This window comes from Pholcus phalangioides, unplaced genomic scaffold (genome assembly GCF_987345545.1).
Source record: "Pholcus phalangioides strain wild (caught in Gottingen) unplaced genomic scaffold, Ppha-v1.0 ptg000010l_1, whole genome shotgun sequence".
In the NCBI taxonomy this organism is placed as follows: Eukaryota; Metazoa; Arthropoda; class Arachnida; order Araneae; family Pholcidae; genus Pholcus; species Pholcus phalangioides.
The window spans coordinates 37,927,085-37,950,080 of record NW_028301603.1 but is presented as its reverse complement, the minus strand read 5'-3'; the positions used below and the strand labels follow the sequence as shown (position 1 = coordinate 37,950,080).

At 37.0% G+C, this 22,996-nt stretch overlaps 1 protein-coding gene across 2 annotated transcripts in view; it reads right to left on the bottom strand.

Annotated features, from left to right (window-relative positions):
• LOC149081405 (RUN and FYVE domain-containing protein 2) overlaps positions 1-14,345 on the bottom strand; it is a 38,026-nt gene extending 23,681 nt beyond the window's left edge. Inside the window, exon 1 of one of the 2 annotated variants that reach the window (XM_089238227.1) lies at positions 14,135-14,345. In XM_089238227.1, the coding sequence (XP_089094353.1) occupies positions 14,135-14,210 (76 nt within the window). In that variant the 5' untranslated portion in view covers positions 14,211-14,345. The remainder of the gene's footprint in view (positions 1-14,134) is intronic. The other variant, XM_089238226.1, reaches the window with a different exon arrangement.
• Positions 14,346-22,996: the final 8,651 nt, after the last annotated feature.

Sequence of the window (22,996 nt, the reverse complement as noted above, 5' to 3'; positions counted from 1 at the left end):
TCGGATAGCTTTCGTTCTCTCTTATGGTGTCTCATGTGGTACGTGGGTTCTCGAAGGGAGCTGACAGCTAGTCTCGGTGCATGGTATCATCTGAACGCGTCGTTTTTCGACAAAGGTCTTTTGGTCTCGGTTCCAAAAGTCCTTGGAACAACGACTCTTTCGTTGTAATCCTTTGTAATTGGTTGGCCACCAGCCTGTTTTATTCGGGGATCATCAGAAGTGCTCCTGTGGGTTCTCCGAAAGATGTCTACTCTTGTAAATACCTGTGAATAGCTGTTCTGGAATAAATCTGTGACATTCCGCAAATTGTTTCATTCTCTGCTCATTTCAAGGACTTGTGTGAGACATTATCCGGAACAATATAGCCATGATATTCATGAGTGTAAACGTATGATTGCCACATGAACGGTTTGCTGTTTCATTTATTCCTTTCAAAAAATTGTTAGAAATCTTTCACTTTAGTATATATTTTCTAAGCAATGCAATATAATAAGAAGTCATCAACGAATAAGGCAAATACACGAAAGATACAAAACCTCCTAATGCACTTCGGCACACACAATGGGCGTCGTCTTCGGAGGAAAAAATATTTAACCACTAATCACATGCAGACCGAGGAATCACTTGGGTTGGACAGCTAGTCTTAACTGTCGGTTGCTCAGCGGAAGAAAGTACGTCTGCTCACTTCGTCGTGGTTAGAAAGCGTGATATACTTTTCTATGCAATGCAATATGCTGCAATTTTTTTAGTTACATAAAGCTCCAAATAAATTTTTATTTGAAAAAATATTTATATACATATTTTGCCCCCCAACAAAACCGGGTTTTTTTAGCCCTGGTTATAAAGACAGCTCTAATCGGGTGTAAAATTATTATAGCGAACTTCTCCTTATAAACGAATTTAAATTTTTTGCTCTGTCAGGTTATAAAATTTTTGAGAATTGTTGCTTATTCTGCATTAAAACGTCTTAAAGATTATTTCGATCCAATATACATGTATAGGCAGGCTATTAGCGGATGAACAGAACTCCTCTCTATCGTGGTATTATTATTTTTTATCTTTATAGCAGTTGATTCTCTCAGACGTTACTTGCATAGAATTTCGTATTTTGAAAGTAATTCAGCCGACCAAGTGAACAGTTAAAATTCATTTCTGAATTATTATATCACTCCTCACTTCCATGGCTGTGTTGACTCGTCAACCTTTCTCCACTAATCGGTAAGTTTTTCCCCAACACAATTTGTTCAGACGTTTGGAACCATCTGTGTAATCTGTTTTTTGAATTCCGGAAAAATAAGACCTGGAAGATCACGGCCCACCAAGTCACTGGGAGAGGCAAAAGTCGAATTAAATCGTTAAATATTCCATGTGTATAGTGGAAAAGTCTAAAGGGCGCGGTAGCCCAGGTCGATAAGATACTCGCCTAAAGTACCAAAGGATGTTTAGAGGTGTCCCGAGTTCGATACCCGGCTCACCTTTGTCAGAAACCTTTCCTGACACAAGGGGTACAACAAAAACGGCGACAGGACCACAGAAAAAATTGCTACCGCAGGTATTCCACCATGAGTATAAAAAACAAGCCTGCCGTTAGGGATCGGCAATAAATTGTAGGTCCCGGTCTAATTAGCAGAAAATGCAGAAAATGACCGTGGTGCGACAAAAATGATCAATGAAAAGTCTAAAAATGGAAAGGGGAAGATTTGATTTTTCTGTGTCCATTGTTTAGGGGTCATTCAAGTATTAAGTCAGCATCGGGGGGGGGGGTCGGATTTGCTGACTTTTGATGACGGGGGGGGGGGTTTGAAGGTTGCTTACGTCATCAACCACCCCTTTTTGAAGATATGAAATATTCTAAGCTGCTGACGAAATTTTGCTGACACGGGGGGGAGCGGGGTCAGTGTTTTGCTGACTTTTGTTGACGGGGGGGGGGGGGTCGAAAATGGCTGAAAAGCTGCTTACGTGATACTTGAATGGCCCCTTACAAAAAGTACTAAGACTAATTTTTACCAGAAGCATGTGCGATGATAAGCGCCATCCTCAGTTCAATTCTTAACCCTTACAGTGGCAATCCCGAGCTATAAGAAACTTGCTCGTCAAACTTGATCTGCTTTATTTCAGTCACCCCGAAGTATCTCGGGTTCTTAAAACGCTTTTATTTCTGCATCGACAGGTCCAAATAGTCGTTGAAGTTGTTTTTACAGTCATGTTTTCCAGCCCCCCATCCAATCAATCAACTGCCAATGGGAGGAATAAGCTTTTGTTCAGAGTTAGATAATAGAAGGGAAAGAGAAAGAAAGAGATAGTGTTTTTCCCCTCTCTCTCGGTATAAATAATGCAAAAGAATATATTTTCCAAAAAATATATTAATCTTCCTAGGAAACCACACACTTTATGGCAGGTGTCTTTGCATCATAGTGAGGGAAATGGAAGCAACAGGCGGAGTCAATTTTCTTGGTTTCCAGTTGGGGGGAAGCATTTAACAGCTTCACAATCGGAAAAAAAATTCTTGAAATTGGGTGGCAATTTGTAGAGGGTTTAGTGATTTCCAGTGTGGCAGTTATAGTGCGGATCAGGAAAATTTTAAAAACCACTTAAAGGGTTAAAGAAAGAGAAAGAAAAACTGGCGTTTTAAGAATTTTCTATTTTCTTTTTGGGGGGGTGGGGGGGGTCTTCGATCTTTGAGTAATGCGGACAGACTCTTCAATAAATAAACGAATTCAATATCAGTTATAGAAATGAGTGGTAAATACACTACTTGACAGTTGCTAAGGACCAATGTTATTTCTCGTCATACCTAATGACAGACATCTTTTTAAACAATGAAACTTGGCACATCTTTAATAGACATCCAATAATGCAGACTATGGCGCTTGCTCAATATCTTCCCTTTCTAGTGTGCCATTCACTTTATCTGTGCTATGCGGACGGGCATTGTATCCACGAACAGAAAGTCTGGATCAACTGCACCGCGCAAAAGACGGACATGACCCAGGAGAATCTCGGTGCAATACCGCTGTGATTTTACGGTACGTCCATCAAAGATATGGAGCCGAGTTCTGCCATTGTGCATGATACCCACCCACACCATTACTCGCGGTCAATTTCCTGGGCATTCTGCTGATGGTAACGAGTTCCTTAGCATCTTCACATTAGCTGGTGTCGAGAATGACTGTTAATGCTGAAGCACGATTCATCAGAGACATGAGACTCTTGACCACTCGTGCTGATCCCAACGCGCGAATACGCCTATTACTCCAACGTAATCTTTCTCGAAGATAATATTCCCGAAGCGGAATGCATTGTACAGGCTTCCACGCATAAAAACCCAGATTATTTAATCGCCGAGAAATGATTATGGCACATTCGAGAGTGAAGAGGTTAATGTGTTAATGAAGCATAATTAATGCAGATTAATTATCGATGATTTACGATATATAGGGGATGATTATAACTAAAATCCTGAATTTAAAACGCAGAAAAATAAGAACCACTCGTCAGAACAACTTGGAAATTTGCATGAATATTCCTGAAGCAATAGAATTGTGTGTGTGTGTCTGACCAGACCAGAATGCAAAGTTTTCGTTGATACCTTGCCTCGTCGGGGCAAACGGCCAACTTAAAAGCTGCCCTTTTGGGCCGATGAAGAAATGAAAAGACAAGGCTGTGCTTGAATGTTTATTTGTGTAGTGTGTTTCCGTGTAAGGAAAGAAAAATTTTGATCAATTTAATTAGGAAAAACTCAAACATGTCGGACTAAGGAATTTGTTTCGGAGGCATATAGAATACTCGGGTAATCTGCAAAATCCTTTTCTCGACCACTTCTAGCACGTTAGTACGTGCTTTCATCATATTTTGTCCTACCAGCATCCACTGACGGCACCAGAGCACAGCAATGAGCAATTTAGATATTATTATTAATTAAATCTCAAATTAAAAACCCAATCTCTAAAACCAGAAGAAAGTACCCATTCCGCCACTCGCTCTCCAAAAAGCTCCCCCCCCCCAAGGACCAATTAAAAACACGGCCAAAGCCTTGGTCATAGTAAAACTAAAGCAATAAAAACAAATATAACCCTAGTCCAATTAAAAAGTTACAATTATACAGTAAAAATTAATTATCCAGCCCCTAGTAGTCTAGAGAAGATCTCCTGAGCCGTCGTCAAGAACGATTCAACAAAAAAGTTTTCCTTCTCAACCTTTGTTTTCGCCCTCTGAATTTCCATAAGGGTAACAACCATTAATTGGAATATTTCCTTAATTGGCACAAATATTTCATCTTCACCAGCTTCAGAAATTTCTCAGAAACATCCCTACTCAGTTCTCTAATTTTAATCTCCAATGGGGGTCTAACCTCACATCGGGGGACCCACATTTCTCTCCACATCCTTTTTATTTATTCCCCGGACTACACCAGCATAGTTAACACTCGTCACTCTTTTCTTAGCTTTCTTAAACTTACTGTTTTCAAATATATCGGGATTTATTCCCTCCTCTAAATTTAAATTCTCTGCATCAAGATCCGCGTCCGGCACCACAGGGCCCGCACGAGGCAGGCTTATCCCTTCTACAACTTTTTCTATCCATTTTTGTCCGGGGTACTTCCTAGGCCCAGGGGCCCCCTCTAAAATTCGTAGTGTGAGGTCCACCATAATTAACACACTTATCTGGGTCCACACCCCTTCGAGTACCACGATCGGACGAGTTATGGGGGCCCTCACATTTCACGCACCGGGGGTCCCGGTAGAAGAAATTCGACGTATGAAACCAGGATTGGAATCTAAAACATTGTGGGATCTTCCCTTTTCCCCTATAGGGCTCCACTCGTACACTAAGATAATTTAACCAAATAATCTCAAAGATTTCCCTACTTTTCTGACATCGTGGGAGCTCTACAAGTCAAATCAGTAGTGGAGACCTATTTCTCTCCCCTTCACCTGTCCTCAAACTGTACATTTGATATAACCGAATTATCTCGAAGCCCAGGTTCCCAAAGGCCTCTTCTAAATCCTCCCTTCTAACATTTTTTTTAAATCTCTTAATCACTACCTTCAAATTCCTTTCATTTTTGGTAGGTTGTGTACTAAATATTTAAAACCCTCAGTAATAAGGAAGTTCTTAACTGCCAAAAAATCTGTCATATTTCGACATACCAGATTTACCTCCTGTGATACTGCCTTCGCCTCAAATTTATCCTCACAAATAGTACTGAGTTTCCTCGCTAAATCATTACAATGCGTAGTCAGTAATAGTTATCGGCGGGACCCATTCCTTCTTCATGAGGGCCCTGCCAGTATTCCCCCTCCTCCGAGGTATCGACATTACTGCCCTTCGAACCCTCTTCGGCACCATGTACTTCAGGATCATTCCGTTTTGATTGACTATCTGCCCCTATACTCCCAGGATCCTTATTATATTAGATTCCCTCAATTTTTTCTCCTTCTTCGTATCCCGAGCCAGGGGGTCCACCTTTTTGGTACCCCCTTCATGCTCAAAACAACAAGTCGGTCTATCAGCTGTAAACTGAAAGAACTTTTTCAGGCTAGTATGAAGGGAATTCCTGAATTTTAGCCTCCTAACTGCGTTACCCTCGAGTTTGTATATACGCCATACATCCAGGCCCCTCCGGTCCCAGACACAGATCTTGTCTCAATCATTTATCTTTTTTGCATAACCATCAATATCATAACCTTCAATGATTTCTTTGAAACACTCACCCCCCAAATTTTCACATTTCTGGGAAATAGTTAGGGCAAAATAACCCGGAGCGTCCCTTACATGAGAATCAGGGAGCGCCCCCAAAAATTTTGTAGTACATTCTTGCATTCGCTGATTTCTTAACTTATACAAAATATCATGATAAAAACAATTTACATCCCCAATTGGGGTTCCATCTGCTCCTATTTCATTCACCTTGTCGGGCACGTTTATTTTTTCCGTCGCTCCGCTCCCTTTATTTCTACACTTATCATCCACTACATCACTAGTTAAAATAACATTATTATCGACATCACTATCATCAACAGTAGGCGATTCATCACTCGAACTATCGCTAGAACTAACACTAGACCGCTAGATTTAGAATTAATGTTCATTGCACATTACTCCAGAAAACCAAAGGCGGACACAGAAAAAGGACTTATCCCCCCTATTCCGAGTGTTCACAGCTTCTTCCGGCTATGCCAGGCGAAATACATAAGAAATCGTGGAATAACTTCCTATCAGTTCAGTAAGGCCGACTTTGTTGAGCCGTACCACTTACTACGAAATTTGAATTGGGACAGTCTCCTTCACATTAATGACGCTGACTCTGCGGTGAGTCTATTCTATGAGAGTCTGCATCGGGTACTCGGCTCTTGTGTTCCACAAAAACGACGACGTAATGTTCGACGTAAATTCCCTCCATGGTTCAACAGTGAAATCATTCACAGCATAGCCATAAAACATCAAGCTAGGAAAAAATATCTTCGTACCGGGAGTGTGGAGTCAAAACTTCACTTCTGTTTGGCCAGACGCTCATGCAAAGAAAAGATTCAAACTGCATATAGGAACTACTTAAAACATATTGAAGATGGTCTTCAACGGGATCCTTCATTGTTTTGGCAAATTCATAAAGTCCAAACGAAAACGCGACATTATTCCAAGCACAATGCACTTTAATGGCTCTACTTCTTCAATTGGCCAAGAAACCGCTAATGCCTTCGCGGATTACTTTGAATGTTTACGAATAGAAATATTTCTTTGCAGTCGATTTCACAAGGGCAGTTTTTGGCTGAAACTGACCTCTTCCATCTCGCCCATATACAGTTTAAGGAAGCTGACGTCTTATGCGCTATAAGGAAGCTCAAGTCATCCTGGGCCATCGGTCCAGATGGTATTCCGGCTTACGTAGTCAAAGGTGGTGGTGAATTACTGGCACGTCCGTTAACTATTATATTTAACTAGCTATAACACCCGGCGTTGCCCGGGTTTTTTTCAATGAGGCTTTTTTGGATCACGTGATATCTCCCTCTTTCTTTGAGGGACATGCAAACCGTGTCTAAGTTAACCAATATGGCGACTTCCTGCGCGACTTCATGAAATAAACAAATCTAGATTTAAACAAACATAGAAACGAATATATATTTTTTTTCTTTTTTAAGGGGTGCTAGGTATTTCGATCCCCCCCCCCCGAACTTCAAGTTATCCATCTCTGCCTGCTTCAGCTTTCGAAAATGCTTAATTGAAGCTGTGGAATTTCTTCGATGTACTTTACGGGCCCATAATTAATTTTAAAACATCCTAACCTATGAATTTATGCAGTTGAATATCAAAAGACAATACGGAGACATTAATTTTTGCTTGAGAAGATATAAATAAAAAGTTGAAATCAATGTTATTGCATGAATGTCCAACTCAAAAGTAGGTCCGGCTAATTACTTCATATTTGATCTCCTGAGCTTCGTATATCTCTAATCGAACTCAATATTTCAGAAATCTAGAATTCAATACAATTTTTAAAATTATGTATGTGACAGAAAACTCCACAAAATTTCAGCATTTCTACAGTAAAATCGGCAATTTTAACACTGATTTCTATGGGGCATCATCCTTTGCCTTACCCTCAAAGTGATGCTGATGATGGTGTCTATTCAAAAAGCTCTCATTACTGGGAGGATTGAATAAAGTGGCAAACCTTTATAAAGGCATAAATATTATACATATACGTACAGCATTAAAGAAACGACAAACCATTGTAAAGGCATATACACGTCTTAAACGCATTGCTAGGGAACCACGGTAACCAAAGTAAACGTTCGGAAAGTGATTGTTGAGGCCCAAAAACCATTGTTGCCCTACGGTTTTTTGCCCATTTGGGGCATTTGCCCTGGTCTGACGAAATTTTAAAGTAGCCTATCGTTCAAGTCGGGTCCCATTTGGTATATATGCAAAATTTGGCGACGATCGATCTAAAATTGCAGATTTGTATAGAGAACATACACACACACACAGAAAATCAATTTTATATATATAGATAAATCTGACATGAATGTCGCTCTCCACTTGTTAATACAAGATATACGGAAGACTGGATGTTGGGAAGATATTTATTATTTGAGATGTTAATTTTTTAAGGAAGGAAAAAACCTCTACCGGTAGAGGCAGAGATGAGTTTTTTCCTTCCTTAAAAAATTAACATCTCAAATAATAAATATCTTCACAACATCCAGTCTTCCGTATATCTTGTATAGATAAATCATTGAGTACATGTTGCTTCCCTTCGTCGTGGAAATTGGCAAGCATAGTTCCCATTCATAAAAAGGGCGATACATCCAATGTAACTAACTACAGACCAATTTCGATTCTAAGTTCGTTCGTCAAAATTCTAGAATCATTGATTTATGAAAACTGTATAATCACTTTGTGCCTTCATTGAGTCCGTTTCAGCACGGTTTTGTTCGCAAACGCTCAACTGTAACCAACCTTGCGAACTTCACACATGATCTGTCGGTTGCTCTTGACAATGGGGAACAGATCGACACCATATACACAGATTTTGAAAAGGCTTCCGATCGAGTAGATCATCATGTACTCTTAACGAAATTACGATCGCAACTTTATTTGTCAAATGAATCTGTAGCTTGGTTCGCTTCCTATTTGAGTGACAGAACAAACATTGTTAGGCTGCCATCAGGACATCTTTCTAAACCATATACAAGCACGTCTGGTGTTCCTCAGGGGGTCCAATCTTGGTCCGTTGCTTTTTTCTCATCTTTGTAAATGACTTATCGTTGTATCTTCAAAATAGCTCTTGCCCCATGTTCGCGGATGACCTAAAATTTCATCGATCAATTCAATCCACAGAAGACTGCTAGGCTCTTCAAAATGATATATTCCATCTGAATGATTGGTGTCTCGGTCTGAATGTTTCAAAGTGCAGTGCCGTTTCATTCACGCGAAAATTACATCCATTGCTTTACTATTACACAGTAGATACAGCAGCTATAGAAAGAAAGAGCATGGTAATGGATTTAGGTGTAATTTTCAAGAGTGATTTGAACTTCAGCGCTCACGGGAAAGTGTCTTGTCGAAGTCCAACAAGTCACTTGACTTTCTCGTAAGATCGTCTGGGCCATTCACCTCAGTTCCAGCGATGGTACGACTGTATTTCGCATGTGTCAACTTGACACATACCCTCACTTGAGTATGGCTCAGTGATACGGGGCCATATTCCTGCAGTGACGAGCGTACGTATTGAACGTGTACAGAAAAAGTTTTTGAGGTCATTATTCCGGAAGACTTTTGGTGTGTGCGCCCCAGATGCGCCTACTTCGGATCTTCTCCCTTTTTTCAAAATGACATCCCTCGATAGCAGACGTACAAAGCGAGATCTATCATTCTTCATAAAGTTCTTCACGGCAGAATCGATGACTATTATGTGACGAGCCTAATTAATATCTTCGTGCCATCTCGCAAGCGATGGGTTCATAGTTCCCGAAATGTTTTTTATTTACCTCGTGCAAGCACGAACATTTTAAATGCTTCACCAATTTTGCGAGCATGCAGCAAAAATTATACTACGGGTGAATTCCCAGATATTTTTCTCAAGGATTCCATATTCTAATAGGTGCTATATGAATCTGTATATATTTTCTTGTTTTCTCATCTATTTTCGGGTTTTCATTCTTTATTTTGGACGTTTTGTCCAAATTCCTCATATTGAATTCTCAATGTGTGCTTCCGTTGCGCGTATATATTTTTGTATTTTGTTTGTTGACGATTTTATTTTTAACGTGTAAATTCGATGAATTATTATTATTATTTGCTTTTCTATTAATTTTCATTACTTGTATTTTTCGTATTCTTATGTCCGTGTGTTTCCCATCTCTGTAATTGGGCTCAGCCTGCTGAGATGTATAAATAAATAAAACACAAAATTGAGTTAGATGTTTTGCCCCTGTAAAGGGGGGCTTACCGCATTATACTTTTATGCACAAGAGATAAAGAGTAGAAATACTAACATCATTAACAGTTTTGGTAATCGCGGGTGCAAAATACCCATGTTGACTTCCTGGGTAAAACAAAGAACAGGTGGCAAGTTTAAAAACATATCATAAGCTATTTTGAGTAAGATACAAAAAAAAATATTGCTGCAGCGGTTCCAAAATCTTTTAAAAATATATTGTTGCAGTGAGATTTATAGTAGCACGAGCTATTGTTGTATTGTTGTATTAAGAGAGTTTAACATAAATCTAAAGCGTGGTTTCCAAAACGTTTTTTGCCCCCCCCCCCCACACACACAGAAATTTTTTCCTCAATGCCCCTTCCTCCTGAGTGATCCCATAGGATTCTATATTGTGTCCATTACTATTCTCACTTAGTACAACTTATTTTCGTAATGTCTGAAGTTTTACTAATACTCATTGAGGTATCCCTTTTTTAGAGATGCAAAATTCTCGAGAATAATCTTTAGGAGAATATTCTCATCGAGGATATCTCGATGAGGAGAATATTCTCTGAAAGGAATACTTTTATAAATTACTGGGGAATATTCTTATCGAAACTAATAAGAATTATTCTCCAGTTATTAATATTAGTCTTTCCAGAGAATAAACTCCTTGATGAGAATATTCTTCAGTTATAGGAGTCCTTCCAGAGAGTATTCTCAGGAATATTTGTAATAACATGTATTAGAGGCCTATGTTAAATATAATCTCTATAAATAACTTGAGAATAATTCTTATTATTTTCGATACAGATATTCTCTAGCAATTCTGTGGTGTTTGGTCAGAACATGATATCTCCAAAAAATGGCTTTTCAATCTAAAAGTCTTGCTAATTATAACTAATTAGAAGTGAGATAAATGCACAAATACGTGCAGACGGCTAAAAAACATGCTGATGTATGATATTTCTATTTGTATTTGTTTGTATGTTTTATTTTTGATTAAATGACAATGAAAATGCTTATATCTCAAAAATGTGATTTCGGAGTTATCATGTTCTGACCAAACACCACAGAATTTATAGTAGTAGTCCTTTGAGAGAATATTCTCTGTCACCATCTCTCTTCCCATCAAGAAGACAGGAATATTGAAGTTTACAGTCCATAATATTGAAGTTTGAAAGCGAGAAAATTAAATCAAAATGGATGAATTACACAACTTTTAAAGAAACATGAGTGATACAGAATTTAAGTGTACGTACATTGAAGAAAACAACAGTTCTGTATCTTTTTATAATGAAGGTGATTATATAAGAATAGGTTCCTTTATCAATCAAATTTGGTTTAATTTTTTTGTTTTGAACTTATTTCTCAAAATTTATCTAATTCTAAAACAATTTTTTTTAAGTTTTAATCATAAGGTTTCTAAAATCTTCACAACCAAACCTTTAAAACCTCTCATCATAACCAAGAGAATATTCTCGAACTAAAAATTGCCATTGAAGAAGGTGATTATGCCAAAAATTGAGTTGTTTTAAATGTTTAGGCAATGAAAACTGATTTATATTTCATAACCTAAATAAAATTAATAAAAGAAAAAAATTCTTATTTAAAATAAAAATGAATATTCTTGATTATTCTTCATTTTTTACATCCAGGAGAATATTAACGTTCTCCAAGAATATTCTCCTATTATTATTATTTATTTTTTGGGAAGCACTGTGAGCGAGACCTGCTGCATATGCATGCATGTTTGTGTTTTATTTCTTTTTCCTTTTAATTCTCCATGCATTTCATATACCCAATGCACACGTATACTCATATTGTTGTATAATGCTCCAGAATGAAGGTGGTAAGCGAGATGGCAAGAGTGGTCCCCTCCCTTAATTGTATATATTTCCCCACACACAATATTTATATTTTCTACACTTTCATCTGATTCACCAGAGTGAGCGAACTCAAACCAATCAGCAGTTGCTGGCTTCTAGTAGGGAAATTATCAACACCAACCAATCTCATTTGTTCACCTACAAGATTTCTGAGCAAAGACGACTTGCTCCGGTATACATTTTGTATTATACAATGAGAATTCCTATGCATTTTATGTATATGGCACAGGCCCTCTAAGTACTTCTAATAAAATAGTACTTTCTACTAACGAAACCCTGGAGCATTCTCGAACAACTTCTAACCTCATCTCATCTGTTGCCATAGCAAACATCTGTTAATTGCCACAGTACCCAATGTCAAAGGAAATGTATAGTTATACTTTTTTGTATGTTAGTATATATATATATGTTTATGTTTTTTTTAAATTAATTAATTTTTTTCACTTAATAATGGTGATCCAGACTCTACCACGAAGCTGAGCTACAACTTCAGCACCCAAGTGGTGTGGTGGTAAGATGTTAGTCTACCACCATGAAGGTTGCTGTCATGGTCCCAGGTTTGAAACCGAGGGAGGATATAGATATTTACGAAGCTGGGCTGGAGGAGATAACTCTGATGGAAGAGTTCTGAAATACATTCATTCATTGTCCATTACTATTATTCCCTCCCCCCTTATGTTCTATTACACTCTGAGGGAGCAATATTGCTCCTTCTGGCATACACTGATCTGAAGTCAATTCCATGCAAGATTGGAAAAAATATCATTATAGAAGGATTTATAGTTATACCGAGCATCTATATATCATCTACACGAGGTATATAACACTGTATAATCCTAAAATGGGCAATTTCAATTATAAAGAATTTTCAATATATCTGTAACAATATATCTATAAACAAAAATGTATAAAAGTGAACTATAAGAAGCGATGGGTGTTATTTAATTTGCAACTTTTCATTTGTGTCTAAATATAAAAATATGCAAATCCAAAAGCTCATGCTGAACGATTGCAGTAAAATATATGCAGGCTAATGTTCACAAAACTTGCAACCCACTGATCCTGATCAGATTAAGTTCACATCTCTTGGTGCATCATGTATAGCACTGTAACCATATTATGGTGTCTGAAGATGATGTTACTCTCCGCTATTCATACGAAGGTATTAACAGCTGATACAAAGCTGAATTCGAGAAAGAAAATTCAACTGCCTTTCTGGGAAATCAAACCCCCCCCCCCAAAGCAGAATGTGCCGAAATCAGCGACATACATCGCAGAACAATTACCGCTACTGCAGAACAATTTGGAAGAATTTTAAGAAAAATTAAAAAAAACACTATTACATGTACAGGGTAGGGGCGGGTCACAAGACATTTATGAATTACATGTATGGGGATTTTTACCACAGAACAATTCCAGTCAGCCGAGGGCTCGTCGCAGAACAGTGCTAAACATTCTGCTTTGGGGATCAAACCTACATCCTCTTGCATGCCGAGCGAGTGTGCTAAACTGCTATGCTACAAAAGCAACGAACCTCTTTCCTTAGAGCTTATCCACACTAAATGGGACCGCACATGTAAAGTCAGTGACTAACTAAGCAGTTAGCTCACACACACTGACATTTTTGCCACCAGGTGGTGACTTATATAAAGATGATGTCACTCTCTGCTATCTGTAGCGTACTGGTCTAGTGTGCTCAACCGACACGCGCCAGGATGGGGGGGGGGGGGTTCCAATTCCCCCATCGTTGAGAGAAAACGAGTTTTCTTTCCTGAATTCATCTTTGCATCGACCAGTTGTTAAAACATTCATAATGTGATGTATTGTGAAATGTTGTGCATTACGTACTGTGGAGTGCCACTCTGTACTGTGTATTGTGGACATGCCATACAGCATATCATGTGGATAAAACATTGGACTTTATTGCTTATTGCACGATTGTATTACAGATGGGATGCGTATTGGTTAGGGGCACCTAGGGCCCACTGACCTTACTCTGATCAAGTTCTCACAGATTAGGACACATGGGAAATGTTGAACGTTTATAGTGTCTGTCCACCACCAAAAGAGCACCCATATGATGACTGTGACATATGTTCAAAATCCAATCAGTAATGCTAGACAATTTGATCGAGGAGTAATATGCATGCTGAGCACACTTGGGTGCCCCAGTGAGCACCGTGGTCCTCATGGACACGCTCTGGTAAATAATAATAATCGAGATCAGAGTCTTTTAAAGACTTGAGAAACGGATATCATTAAAATTGCATCTCATTTTGGCGAAAAGCATGGCATAATTTGGCGAATTCACGAAGGGACTTACTTTGATACCATCTTTTAAGCTTGTATTCGGGCGAAACCAGCAGCACTGGAAACTTATCTTCTTTGGCACTGTCCATTTTTTTTAAACACAAGCACGAATGCGAAGACGCCAACTACGCGCTGCAACAATAATCTGCGTAATGTTTATTTTTTGACAACACAACAAAGCACAGCAAATGTTTACATAAAAAAGATGGGGGAAAAAACAAACTCTATGATAGTGATGATGATGTCAACAACAAAAAAAAAAACCAGTCTGAGTAGTGCTCCCTAGCGCTATAAAAGAGAAACTGAATAGTGAGGACGAGTGGGAGATCAACCACTAACAGTGAGGGGTTGGTGGTTCGATTCTCCTCAGAGGAATGTAAATTTTCTTTCCGAAATCCATCTTTGCTTGATATCCAGTCAATTGTACCTTGCATGATGTTCAAAATCGGAACAAACAGTCATCCGTGTTGATATTGTAATTTTGGAAGAACAATTTTATCATCACCACTTGAATCATCTCTATTTTTTGCGAATAGATGGCAGCGCCTACAGTGTGGATCAATCTTTTCACTTGTCCTCTGCTTCATCCGAGGTACTTCGTTTTGGACGTCTCCTTATGCACGAATAAAATAACTGAGCAGCTTATTCAGTTCAGTTTATGGGCTTTCCCCGCGAAGCCGGGTTTTCCTAGGAGCAGGTTTCCTGTGTCGCGCACAACGTGATTCGCCCAGCGTGGCACGCCGTCCACTCACCAATAAGAAAAACAGCATGACTGTTTTCCTACAGAGCGCAATACGCTTCACGACAGCGCTTCACGTCGGGCGTGATTGGCTGACTGCTTCTGGAGGAGTCAAATGCGTCGTGCGCCGTGGTTTTGCCGATGTTCTCTTCAGTTTTGTGTGTTTTCTTTCCCTTCCCTTCAAACCGGAGCATGCAGACGACAGAGTAGCTGATACCAAGGCCATATATGTATTATAATATAGGCTCCCTGATCTGATGCGCTCCGCTAGAAAAACACAAACAAGAAGCGTGATTATGTAACACGTTGCTGCCGACGCGAAATTATACTGTTCGGTTCACGCGGCCCAAAACACCTATTCCTAGGAAAACCCGTCTTTAGCCCTCCAAAATACCTGTTATGGCCCCTTTCTCCATTTTCTTCCGTGGCCCCCTTAAAGTATCTATTTGGATGTTCGAATTCACGGTTCCCCTATTTTTTCGGTACATAAGGAGGTGCCCAAAACAAATAGCTCTGGTAGAAGCAAACGACAGGCGAAATGTTCCCCCCCTTTTTATTTTACGACTGCTGCTGCCATCTTATATGGAAAATAGTAACTATTTATCAGGTGAAGCTTAATTTTTAAGAAAAGTAGAATACTTCATTCAGTCAAGTTCCTTGTAATAGAAGACTGAGAACTGAACTGAATATTCTAATACACCGTTCAGTTAATTTTCCGGTACATACGGAGGCGTTCAAAATAAATAGCTTTGGTGGAAGCAGACGACAGGTATGTTTTCCTCTTTTCTATTCTACTACTGCTGCTGCCATCTTACACAACAAATAATAACAATTTATAAGGTGAAGCTCATTCAAGAAAAAAACAGACGACCTCGTTCAGTCTGGTTCCTTATGAGTTAAGCCAAAAAACTGAACTGAATATTGTGATCCACAGTTCAGTTATGTTTTAGGTACATAAGGAGATGCAAACAAACGAACGACCTTGGTAGAAGCAGACGACCATCGAGGTTAAATTATAATTAAACTGACCATATTTTCTCAAAAGAAATACGGAAACTGGCATTTCAAATACGGGACATCGCCAATTATTGCCAAAAATGATGCCAAAACCAAACAAAGTTGCCAAATATTGCTGAAATTACGGGAAAATCACAATGGCGGGAAATGAAACATTACTGCAAATTGTAGTGGATTAAAATGAATTCCACAATAAAAAAACGTTCATCAAGACAAATGTGGATGTTCTTATTTATAGTTGTAATTATTACAATACAACAATTTATTAGTTGAAAAATAATTTCAATCTTGTTATAGATAAATAGTTGAAAAAAAAAATCCAAGTAGGCTTCTTGTATAATACGGAAAAAACCAGGACGCGTTTGCTAAAAAGTCGGGACGGCAAGAAAAACAGAAAATACCGGTACTGTCCCAGGAAATACGGGACGTATGGTCACCCTAATTATAATGAAAGATAGTTCTTATAATTCCAGAATTAATGAGATATAATTTCAGAAATAATGAAAGAAAACTACAAAATGAAGGAAAATTCCAGAATTGGTGAAAGAAATTTTTCAGCATTAACGAAAGAAATTATTCTCTATCCTTTTTTTTTATCTTTAAAATGCAATATTTAGAGACCGAACTGTACATTTCTATGGGCAAATTGTCAGACACGAACTGTTTTTTCCACTGAGCCACTAAGTTCCACTTCCACTGAGCTTTACTTATAGCTCAGTGGTGTTTTCACAGAGTCACGTGACTTCCTTGCATTCGATGTGTCAGCCGTCGCGGCGGTTGGATGCTTCCTCCAGTAATGTAAGCTGGATGATTTTGACTTATTGTCATCCAGCTTATATTTCTGGAGAGAGTATGACGTCAGTGGTCACCACCTTGGCAATGCTGAGAATGATGTCCCACAACATCATTCATCGGAAGATCGGTGACTCTGTAAAAACACATATAATCCCTCGTTATTTTCTTACTGCATAAAGAGGAGTTTAAAGCAATAAACGAAAGAAATAATTTCAGCATCGGTGAGATAATTCAAAAATTAATGAGAGAGATAATTTCAGTATTATTGAAAGGTAATTCCAGAATTAATGAAAGAAAATATTTTAGAATAAATGTGAGATCTCACATTTTATATGAAATTATATAATTTCAGCATTGATGAAAGATATAATAATAAAATTAATGAAAGAATTCCAGAATTAAAGAAAGAGATAGTTTCAGCATTAATGAAAGATAATTCCAGAATGAAGGAAAATATAATTCCAGAATGAAGGAAAATATAATTCCAGAATGAAGGAAAATATAATTCCAGAATGAAGGAAAAGATAAATCCAGAATGAAGAAAGAGATAATTCTAAAATTAATGAAGGCGATCATTTCAGCATTAATGAAATTAATTTCAAAATTAATGAAAAATCGAGAATTCCAGAATTAATGAAAAATCGAGAATTCCAGAATTAATGAAAAATCGAGAATTCCAGAATTAATGAAAAATCGAGAATTCCAGAATTAATGAAAAATCGAGAATTCCAGAATTAATGAAAAATCGAGAATTCCAGAATTAATGAAAGAGATAATTCTAAAATTAATGAAAGAGATAATTCCAAAATTAATGAGAGATAATTCAAAAATTAATGGGAGATCATTTCAGTATTAATGAAAGGTAATTCCAGAATTAATGAAAGAAAATATTTTAGAATTAATAAAAGAAAATATTTTAGAATTAATAAAAGAAAATATTTTAGAATTAATAAAAGAAAATATTTTAGAATTAATAAAAGAAAATATTTTAGAATTAATAAAAGAAAATATTTTAGAATTAATAAAAGAAAATACTTTAGAATAAATTTGCGATATCCCACATTTAAATGAAATTATATAATTTCAGCATTGATGAAAGATATAATAATAAAATTAATGAAAGAATTCCAGAATTAAAGAAAGAATTCCAGAATTAAAGAAAGAGATAATTTCAGCATTAATGAAAGATAATTCCAGAATGAAGGAAAGAGATAATTCAAGAATGAAGGAAAGAGATAATTCCAGAATGAAGAAAGAGATCATTCCAGAATGAAGGAAAGAGATAATTCAAGAATGAAGGAAAGAGATAATTCCAGAATGAAGAAAGAGATAATTCTAAAATTAATGAGAGATAATTCCAAAATTAATGAAAGAAAAATTATAGAATTAATTGGAGAGATAATTTCAAATTAGTGAAAGAGAAAATTCTAGAATTAATGGAAGAGAAAATTCCAAAATCAATGAAAAATAATTTCATTTTTTTCTCATCAAACCCGGCAATATGTAATTAAAATCCGGAAACCCTGTAAACGTTTAAAAAATCCGGCATTGCCGGACCAAATCTGGAGAGTTGGCAGGTCTGTATAGGCTATTTCAAATTGTCCGTCCATAGGACTATCTCTGCAGCTGTTGACTTTAGAAGTATACTTCCAATAACAAAAATTTTTCACACGCCATGCATAAAAGAAAATAAACTTTATGTGCCAAACTTCTGATTAGTCAATTTATATTTTATTTCTGCTGTAGGCTGAAGCCCTTGAGCAAACAAACACAAAATTACATAAAACAACGGAAAGGGGGGGGGGTGTGAGTTGAGATATATACACGTTACAGACATTGGTGAGAAGAACCACAAATCATCAAATATATACAATTAAAAGAACTAAACAAGAATAAGTTACATGTGAGATTTGCCGATGCATATTTTTACAGAATTGATAAAATCGCAAACCCGACCTGGCTGGTTATTCAAGAAACTAAAAATACAGAATTCAATAAACTGAACCCAGTACAAAACTACAGAGAGCTTGCAAAATGGCTAAGATACAGCTCTGTGGAAGGCAGAATCAAGATATCTGTAGAGAGGATTGGAGTTGGTAACGGAAATTTTTTGGGTGAAGTTATTCACATGAATATCAATTAGGGATTTCAAAAGCAGTCCAGAAGAAGAAAGTGTACCATTCAGTTCCAAGTTACGCAATTCGCTAGGGAAAATTCTGACAAAAGGTTACAAAGCTGGTTGTCCCAGCTTTGTATTGGTATGTAGACACCAATTTATACTCAGTTTAAGTATAAGATTGTGTGAATTTTTTGCTCTATCCAATCACTTGAGAGTACATTTAAACATCCAAATAGTGAAATATAGATCATGTTGCAAAAATTCATTTTTGCCAATACATGGTTCGTACTCTTCCAACGAAAAAAAATTCAAGGACTATTCAAGCACTTTTCAAGGTAAAACTTAAAAATTCAAGGACTTTTTTTACAAAAGCATATTTTTAACATGAATAAGCGCATATTTAATTTTGATTAAAACTTTCAGAGATTACATTTCTACCTACTTTATTTCACATCATCTGTAATGAATAAAGGAGGCCACATACACATATATATCATACAAAACATATGACACATTGAATAACACAGTTCGTGCCTGTCAATTTCCTCATTGAAACATAGTTTAGTCTCTAAATATTGCAATTAATTTCCTTTTAAAGACTAAAAAAAAGAACTCTTCTAAAGATAGAAAAAGATTAAATTATTTCTTTCATTAATTCTGAATTTATTTATTTCATTAATGCTTGAATAATTTCTTTCATCAATTCTGGAATTATTTCTTTCAACAATTCTGGAATTATTTCTTTCAACAATTCTGGAATAATTTTTCATAACTTTTGGAATACTTGCTTTCATCAATTCTGGATTTGTTTCTTTCGCTAATGCTGCATTCTTTTATTGATTCTAAAATTATTTCATTAATTCTGGAATTATTGCTTTATTAATTTTGGAATTATCTCTCATTAATTCTCTAATTCTTTCTTTCATTAATTCTGTAATTCTTTCATTAATTCTGTAATTCTTTCTTTCATTAATTCTGTAATTCTTTCTTTCATTAATTCTGTAATTCTTTCTTTCATTAATTCTGTAATTCTTTCTTTCATTAATTCTGTAATTCTTTCTTTCATTAATTCTGTAATTTTTTCTTTCATTAATTCTGGAACTATATCTTTCATTAATTTTGGAATCATATCATCGATACTGAAATTATTTCTTTCATTTATTGTTTTAAACTCCTTTAAACAACTATGGATGCCATTAGAAAATAACGGAGATGCGCCGACATTCAACGCGTCACGTGATCTTCCAAGTAATTATGTAGACCACTGACGTCATACCAACGCCGGTACTAGAACGCGGGAGGGGGGGGGAGGCAACTGCCCCGGGTGGCAATTTTTAGGTGAACACCGTTATAAAATTATCGAATTCCGAATTGGTGGGGGCGGCAAGACAATACAAAAATCCTAGTTATGGCCCTGCGTCATACTCCCTCCAGTAATATAAGCTCAATGGATTTCAACGCCGATTGACCCATTGAAGTACAGCTTGCATTCGGCGACATTTTTGTCTGGCACACTCAGCAACCAATCTTGATGGAAGGGATTTTTCAGCCACACAAGTAATTAAAAGTACACACACTTGTTACTAATTTTTTGTTTTCTTTCTTTAAAGAACCTTATACAACCTTAGACAACATGGGCGGAGATACGGGGGGGGGGATGTGAAGTTGACTCATCTAATGTATATATGCATATATGAATTGACATCATCATCGTGTCCCCCCCCCCCCAGACTTCCAAGTCAATCTCCGCCTATAGTTGACAGTAATCAGAAGAAGCTTCGCTCACTTACGGACCGAAAGGCTGAAATTATTTCGGCAAAAATTATGACACTTTTTTATTAATATATTGATTTCTCAAGTCCTCCAGAAAAAATACCTAGTACAAAAGTTTAATGACTTCCAACGACTCCAAATACGTCTACATACGATCACAGGATACATGCTACCATAAAGCCGGGTTTTGCTAGAAGTGGGTTGTTGCAATACCTTCTAGAGCAGAAGGACTTCTACTCTAGAAATAGGTATTGGTTGGTTGTTGGGGGGCCAGAGCGGGCCGACTGAGCTGAAGAAAAAAAAACAACGATCGGAAGTTCATTTTGAACTCTAGCTTTTATTCCATAAAAGTTGCAAGGAAAAAAAACAAGATCATTTACGATCATAAAATAAATAAATAAATAAAACGGCCGACAAATAACAACAGGCAATCTCAGGGAGAAAAAAAACAATCCTGACATAGACGCGGAAAAAAACCAGCCTACAGTACAAAGCCGAGCTCCCGTGAGGGTGCCGCCAGCGATTTACATATTGCGTCGGGCCGAGCGGTTCCACGTGCACAGAGAATAAAAAGGGAAAAAACATTCCAACATAGGTTTTTGGCGCCGCATGAACCAAACTGTATCATTTCGCGTCGACAGAAACGTTTTACACAATCACACTACGCGTTTGTGTATTCCTACCGTGGCGCATCAGCTCATGGCCCTGCTATCAGCTACTCTGTCATCTGCATGCTCCGGTTTGAAGGGAAGCATCGAGCTCGATGAAGGGAAGTGAAAGAAAACAAAAATGAAGAGAAGATCGGTAAAACGAGTGGCGCACAACGCATTTGACTCCTCCAGAAACAGTCGGCCAATCACGCCCGACGTAAAACACTGCCGTGTGAGGCTTGTTGCGCTCTCTAGGAAAACAGTCGAACTTGTTTTCTTATTATTGGTGAGTGGACGGCGTCACGCTGGGCGATTCCCTTTGCATGCGGCACAAAAAACCTGCTCCTAAGAAAACCCGGCTTTATAATAATGGGGAAAAACGTGCTTTAAATCCAATTATCCAGGGTTATTGGCTACTAAGGCTTTTTCCGTGCTTTGCACTTTTTTAAGGACGTCACTTACGAAGTAAAAAAAAAAAAGTGGCGAAAACTATTTCGGAAAACACAAATTTTTCAAGGACTCTCACAGAATTCTTAAAAAAAAATTCTTTTTCAAGGACTCTTATTTATTTTCAAGGCCTTGAAAATGAACTTTTTTTTTTCAAGGACTTTTCAAGGTCCGTACGAACCATGCAATAATTCCATATTTTTACATCCAATATTCACAGAGACATCAAAGATGAAAAATTAAAATTTTTTGGTGACATATACATATATTATATCACTGTGTTGCCGTGTTTGTATTTAGTTGAGAATCACCATTTTTAAGGACTAGACACAAATGTAATAATGTCAGCAGTTAATCTATTAATATTATTTTATCACATGTTCAAAAGATAAATGCTTTTAATCGCTCACTCTGCTTCAGATACTTTCATCCCTCTCAGACAAAATTATAAAATAATTATTTAATCTTTTGCGGACTACAAAGTGAAATGAAAAACACAACAAAAAAAGTGTTGAAAATGTCTCTTTGGCAGATAGGAGTAAATTCCATAACATGTTGCTGGTTCCAACTTCAAGCCACTGGCAAACACGGATCCAGGAGGGACCACACTTTTTCTAAGAGCAGATAATACAGGAAAAAATCTGTCTGGCCTATAAAATATCCTACGAACCTGCACAATAAATCCTCCCTCCCAACACATTACCTTGGATCTGCCCCAGATTACTGGCCACACGAGAAACGCAAATGAAAAGATGGTTTTATTGTGAAAAAACTTGACTCGAAAGGCTTTATTATTAAAATGTAATTGAAGAGAGTAAATATATTATACATTTTTAGATACAATTACGTTTTTTACAGAATTTTAACACTTTAAATTCATATTTTTTGCAATTTAAACATCAAACCCTCAATCTTTGGCAATAAATGCTGAAAAATTCAGAGTCAAATATCTCCATAAATATTATATTTAAAAATATAGAACTTTTTGCAGACAACTTTCCAAAGCTGGTTCCACATTTCACTAATTAGAAGTTACACAGGGACCATTTAAAAAGTTTTTTATCTATTAGACCCCCCTCAAAAAATTTGACATTTTAAGAAATTGCATGTTCAAAAATTTTTTGTAATTGGAAGTATACTTCTAAAATCAATGGTTGTAGACACAGTCCAATGGACAATCAAACAATTTATAACACCCTGTATAGCGCATATCAGGGAATAAAGAAAAAGTATGATATAACTGATGATATTATGTAGGTGAGTGATGTTAAATTCTTACTAGTGGTCTAATAAACTAGTAGAAAATATACAATGTACAAGTAAAAGATCCTTAAA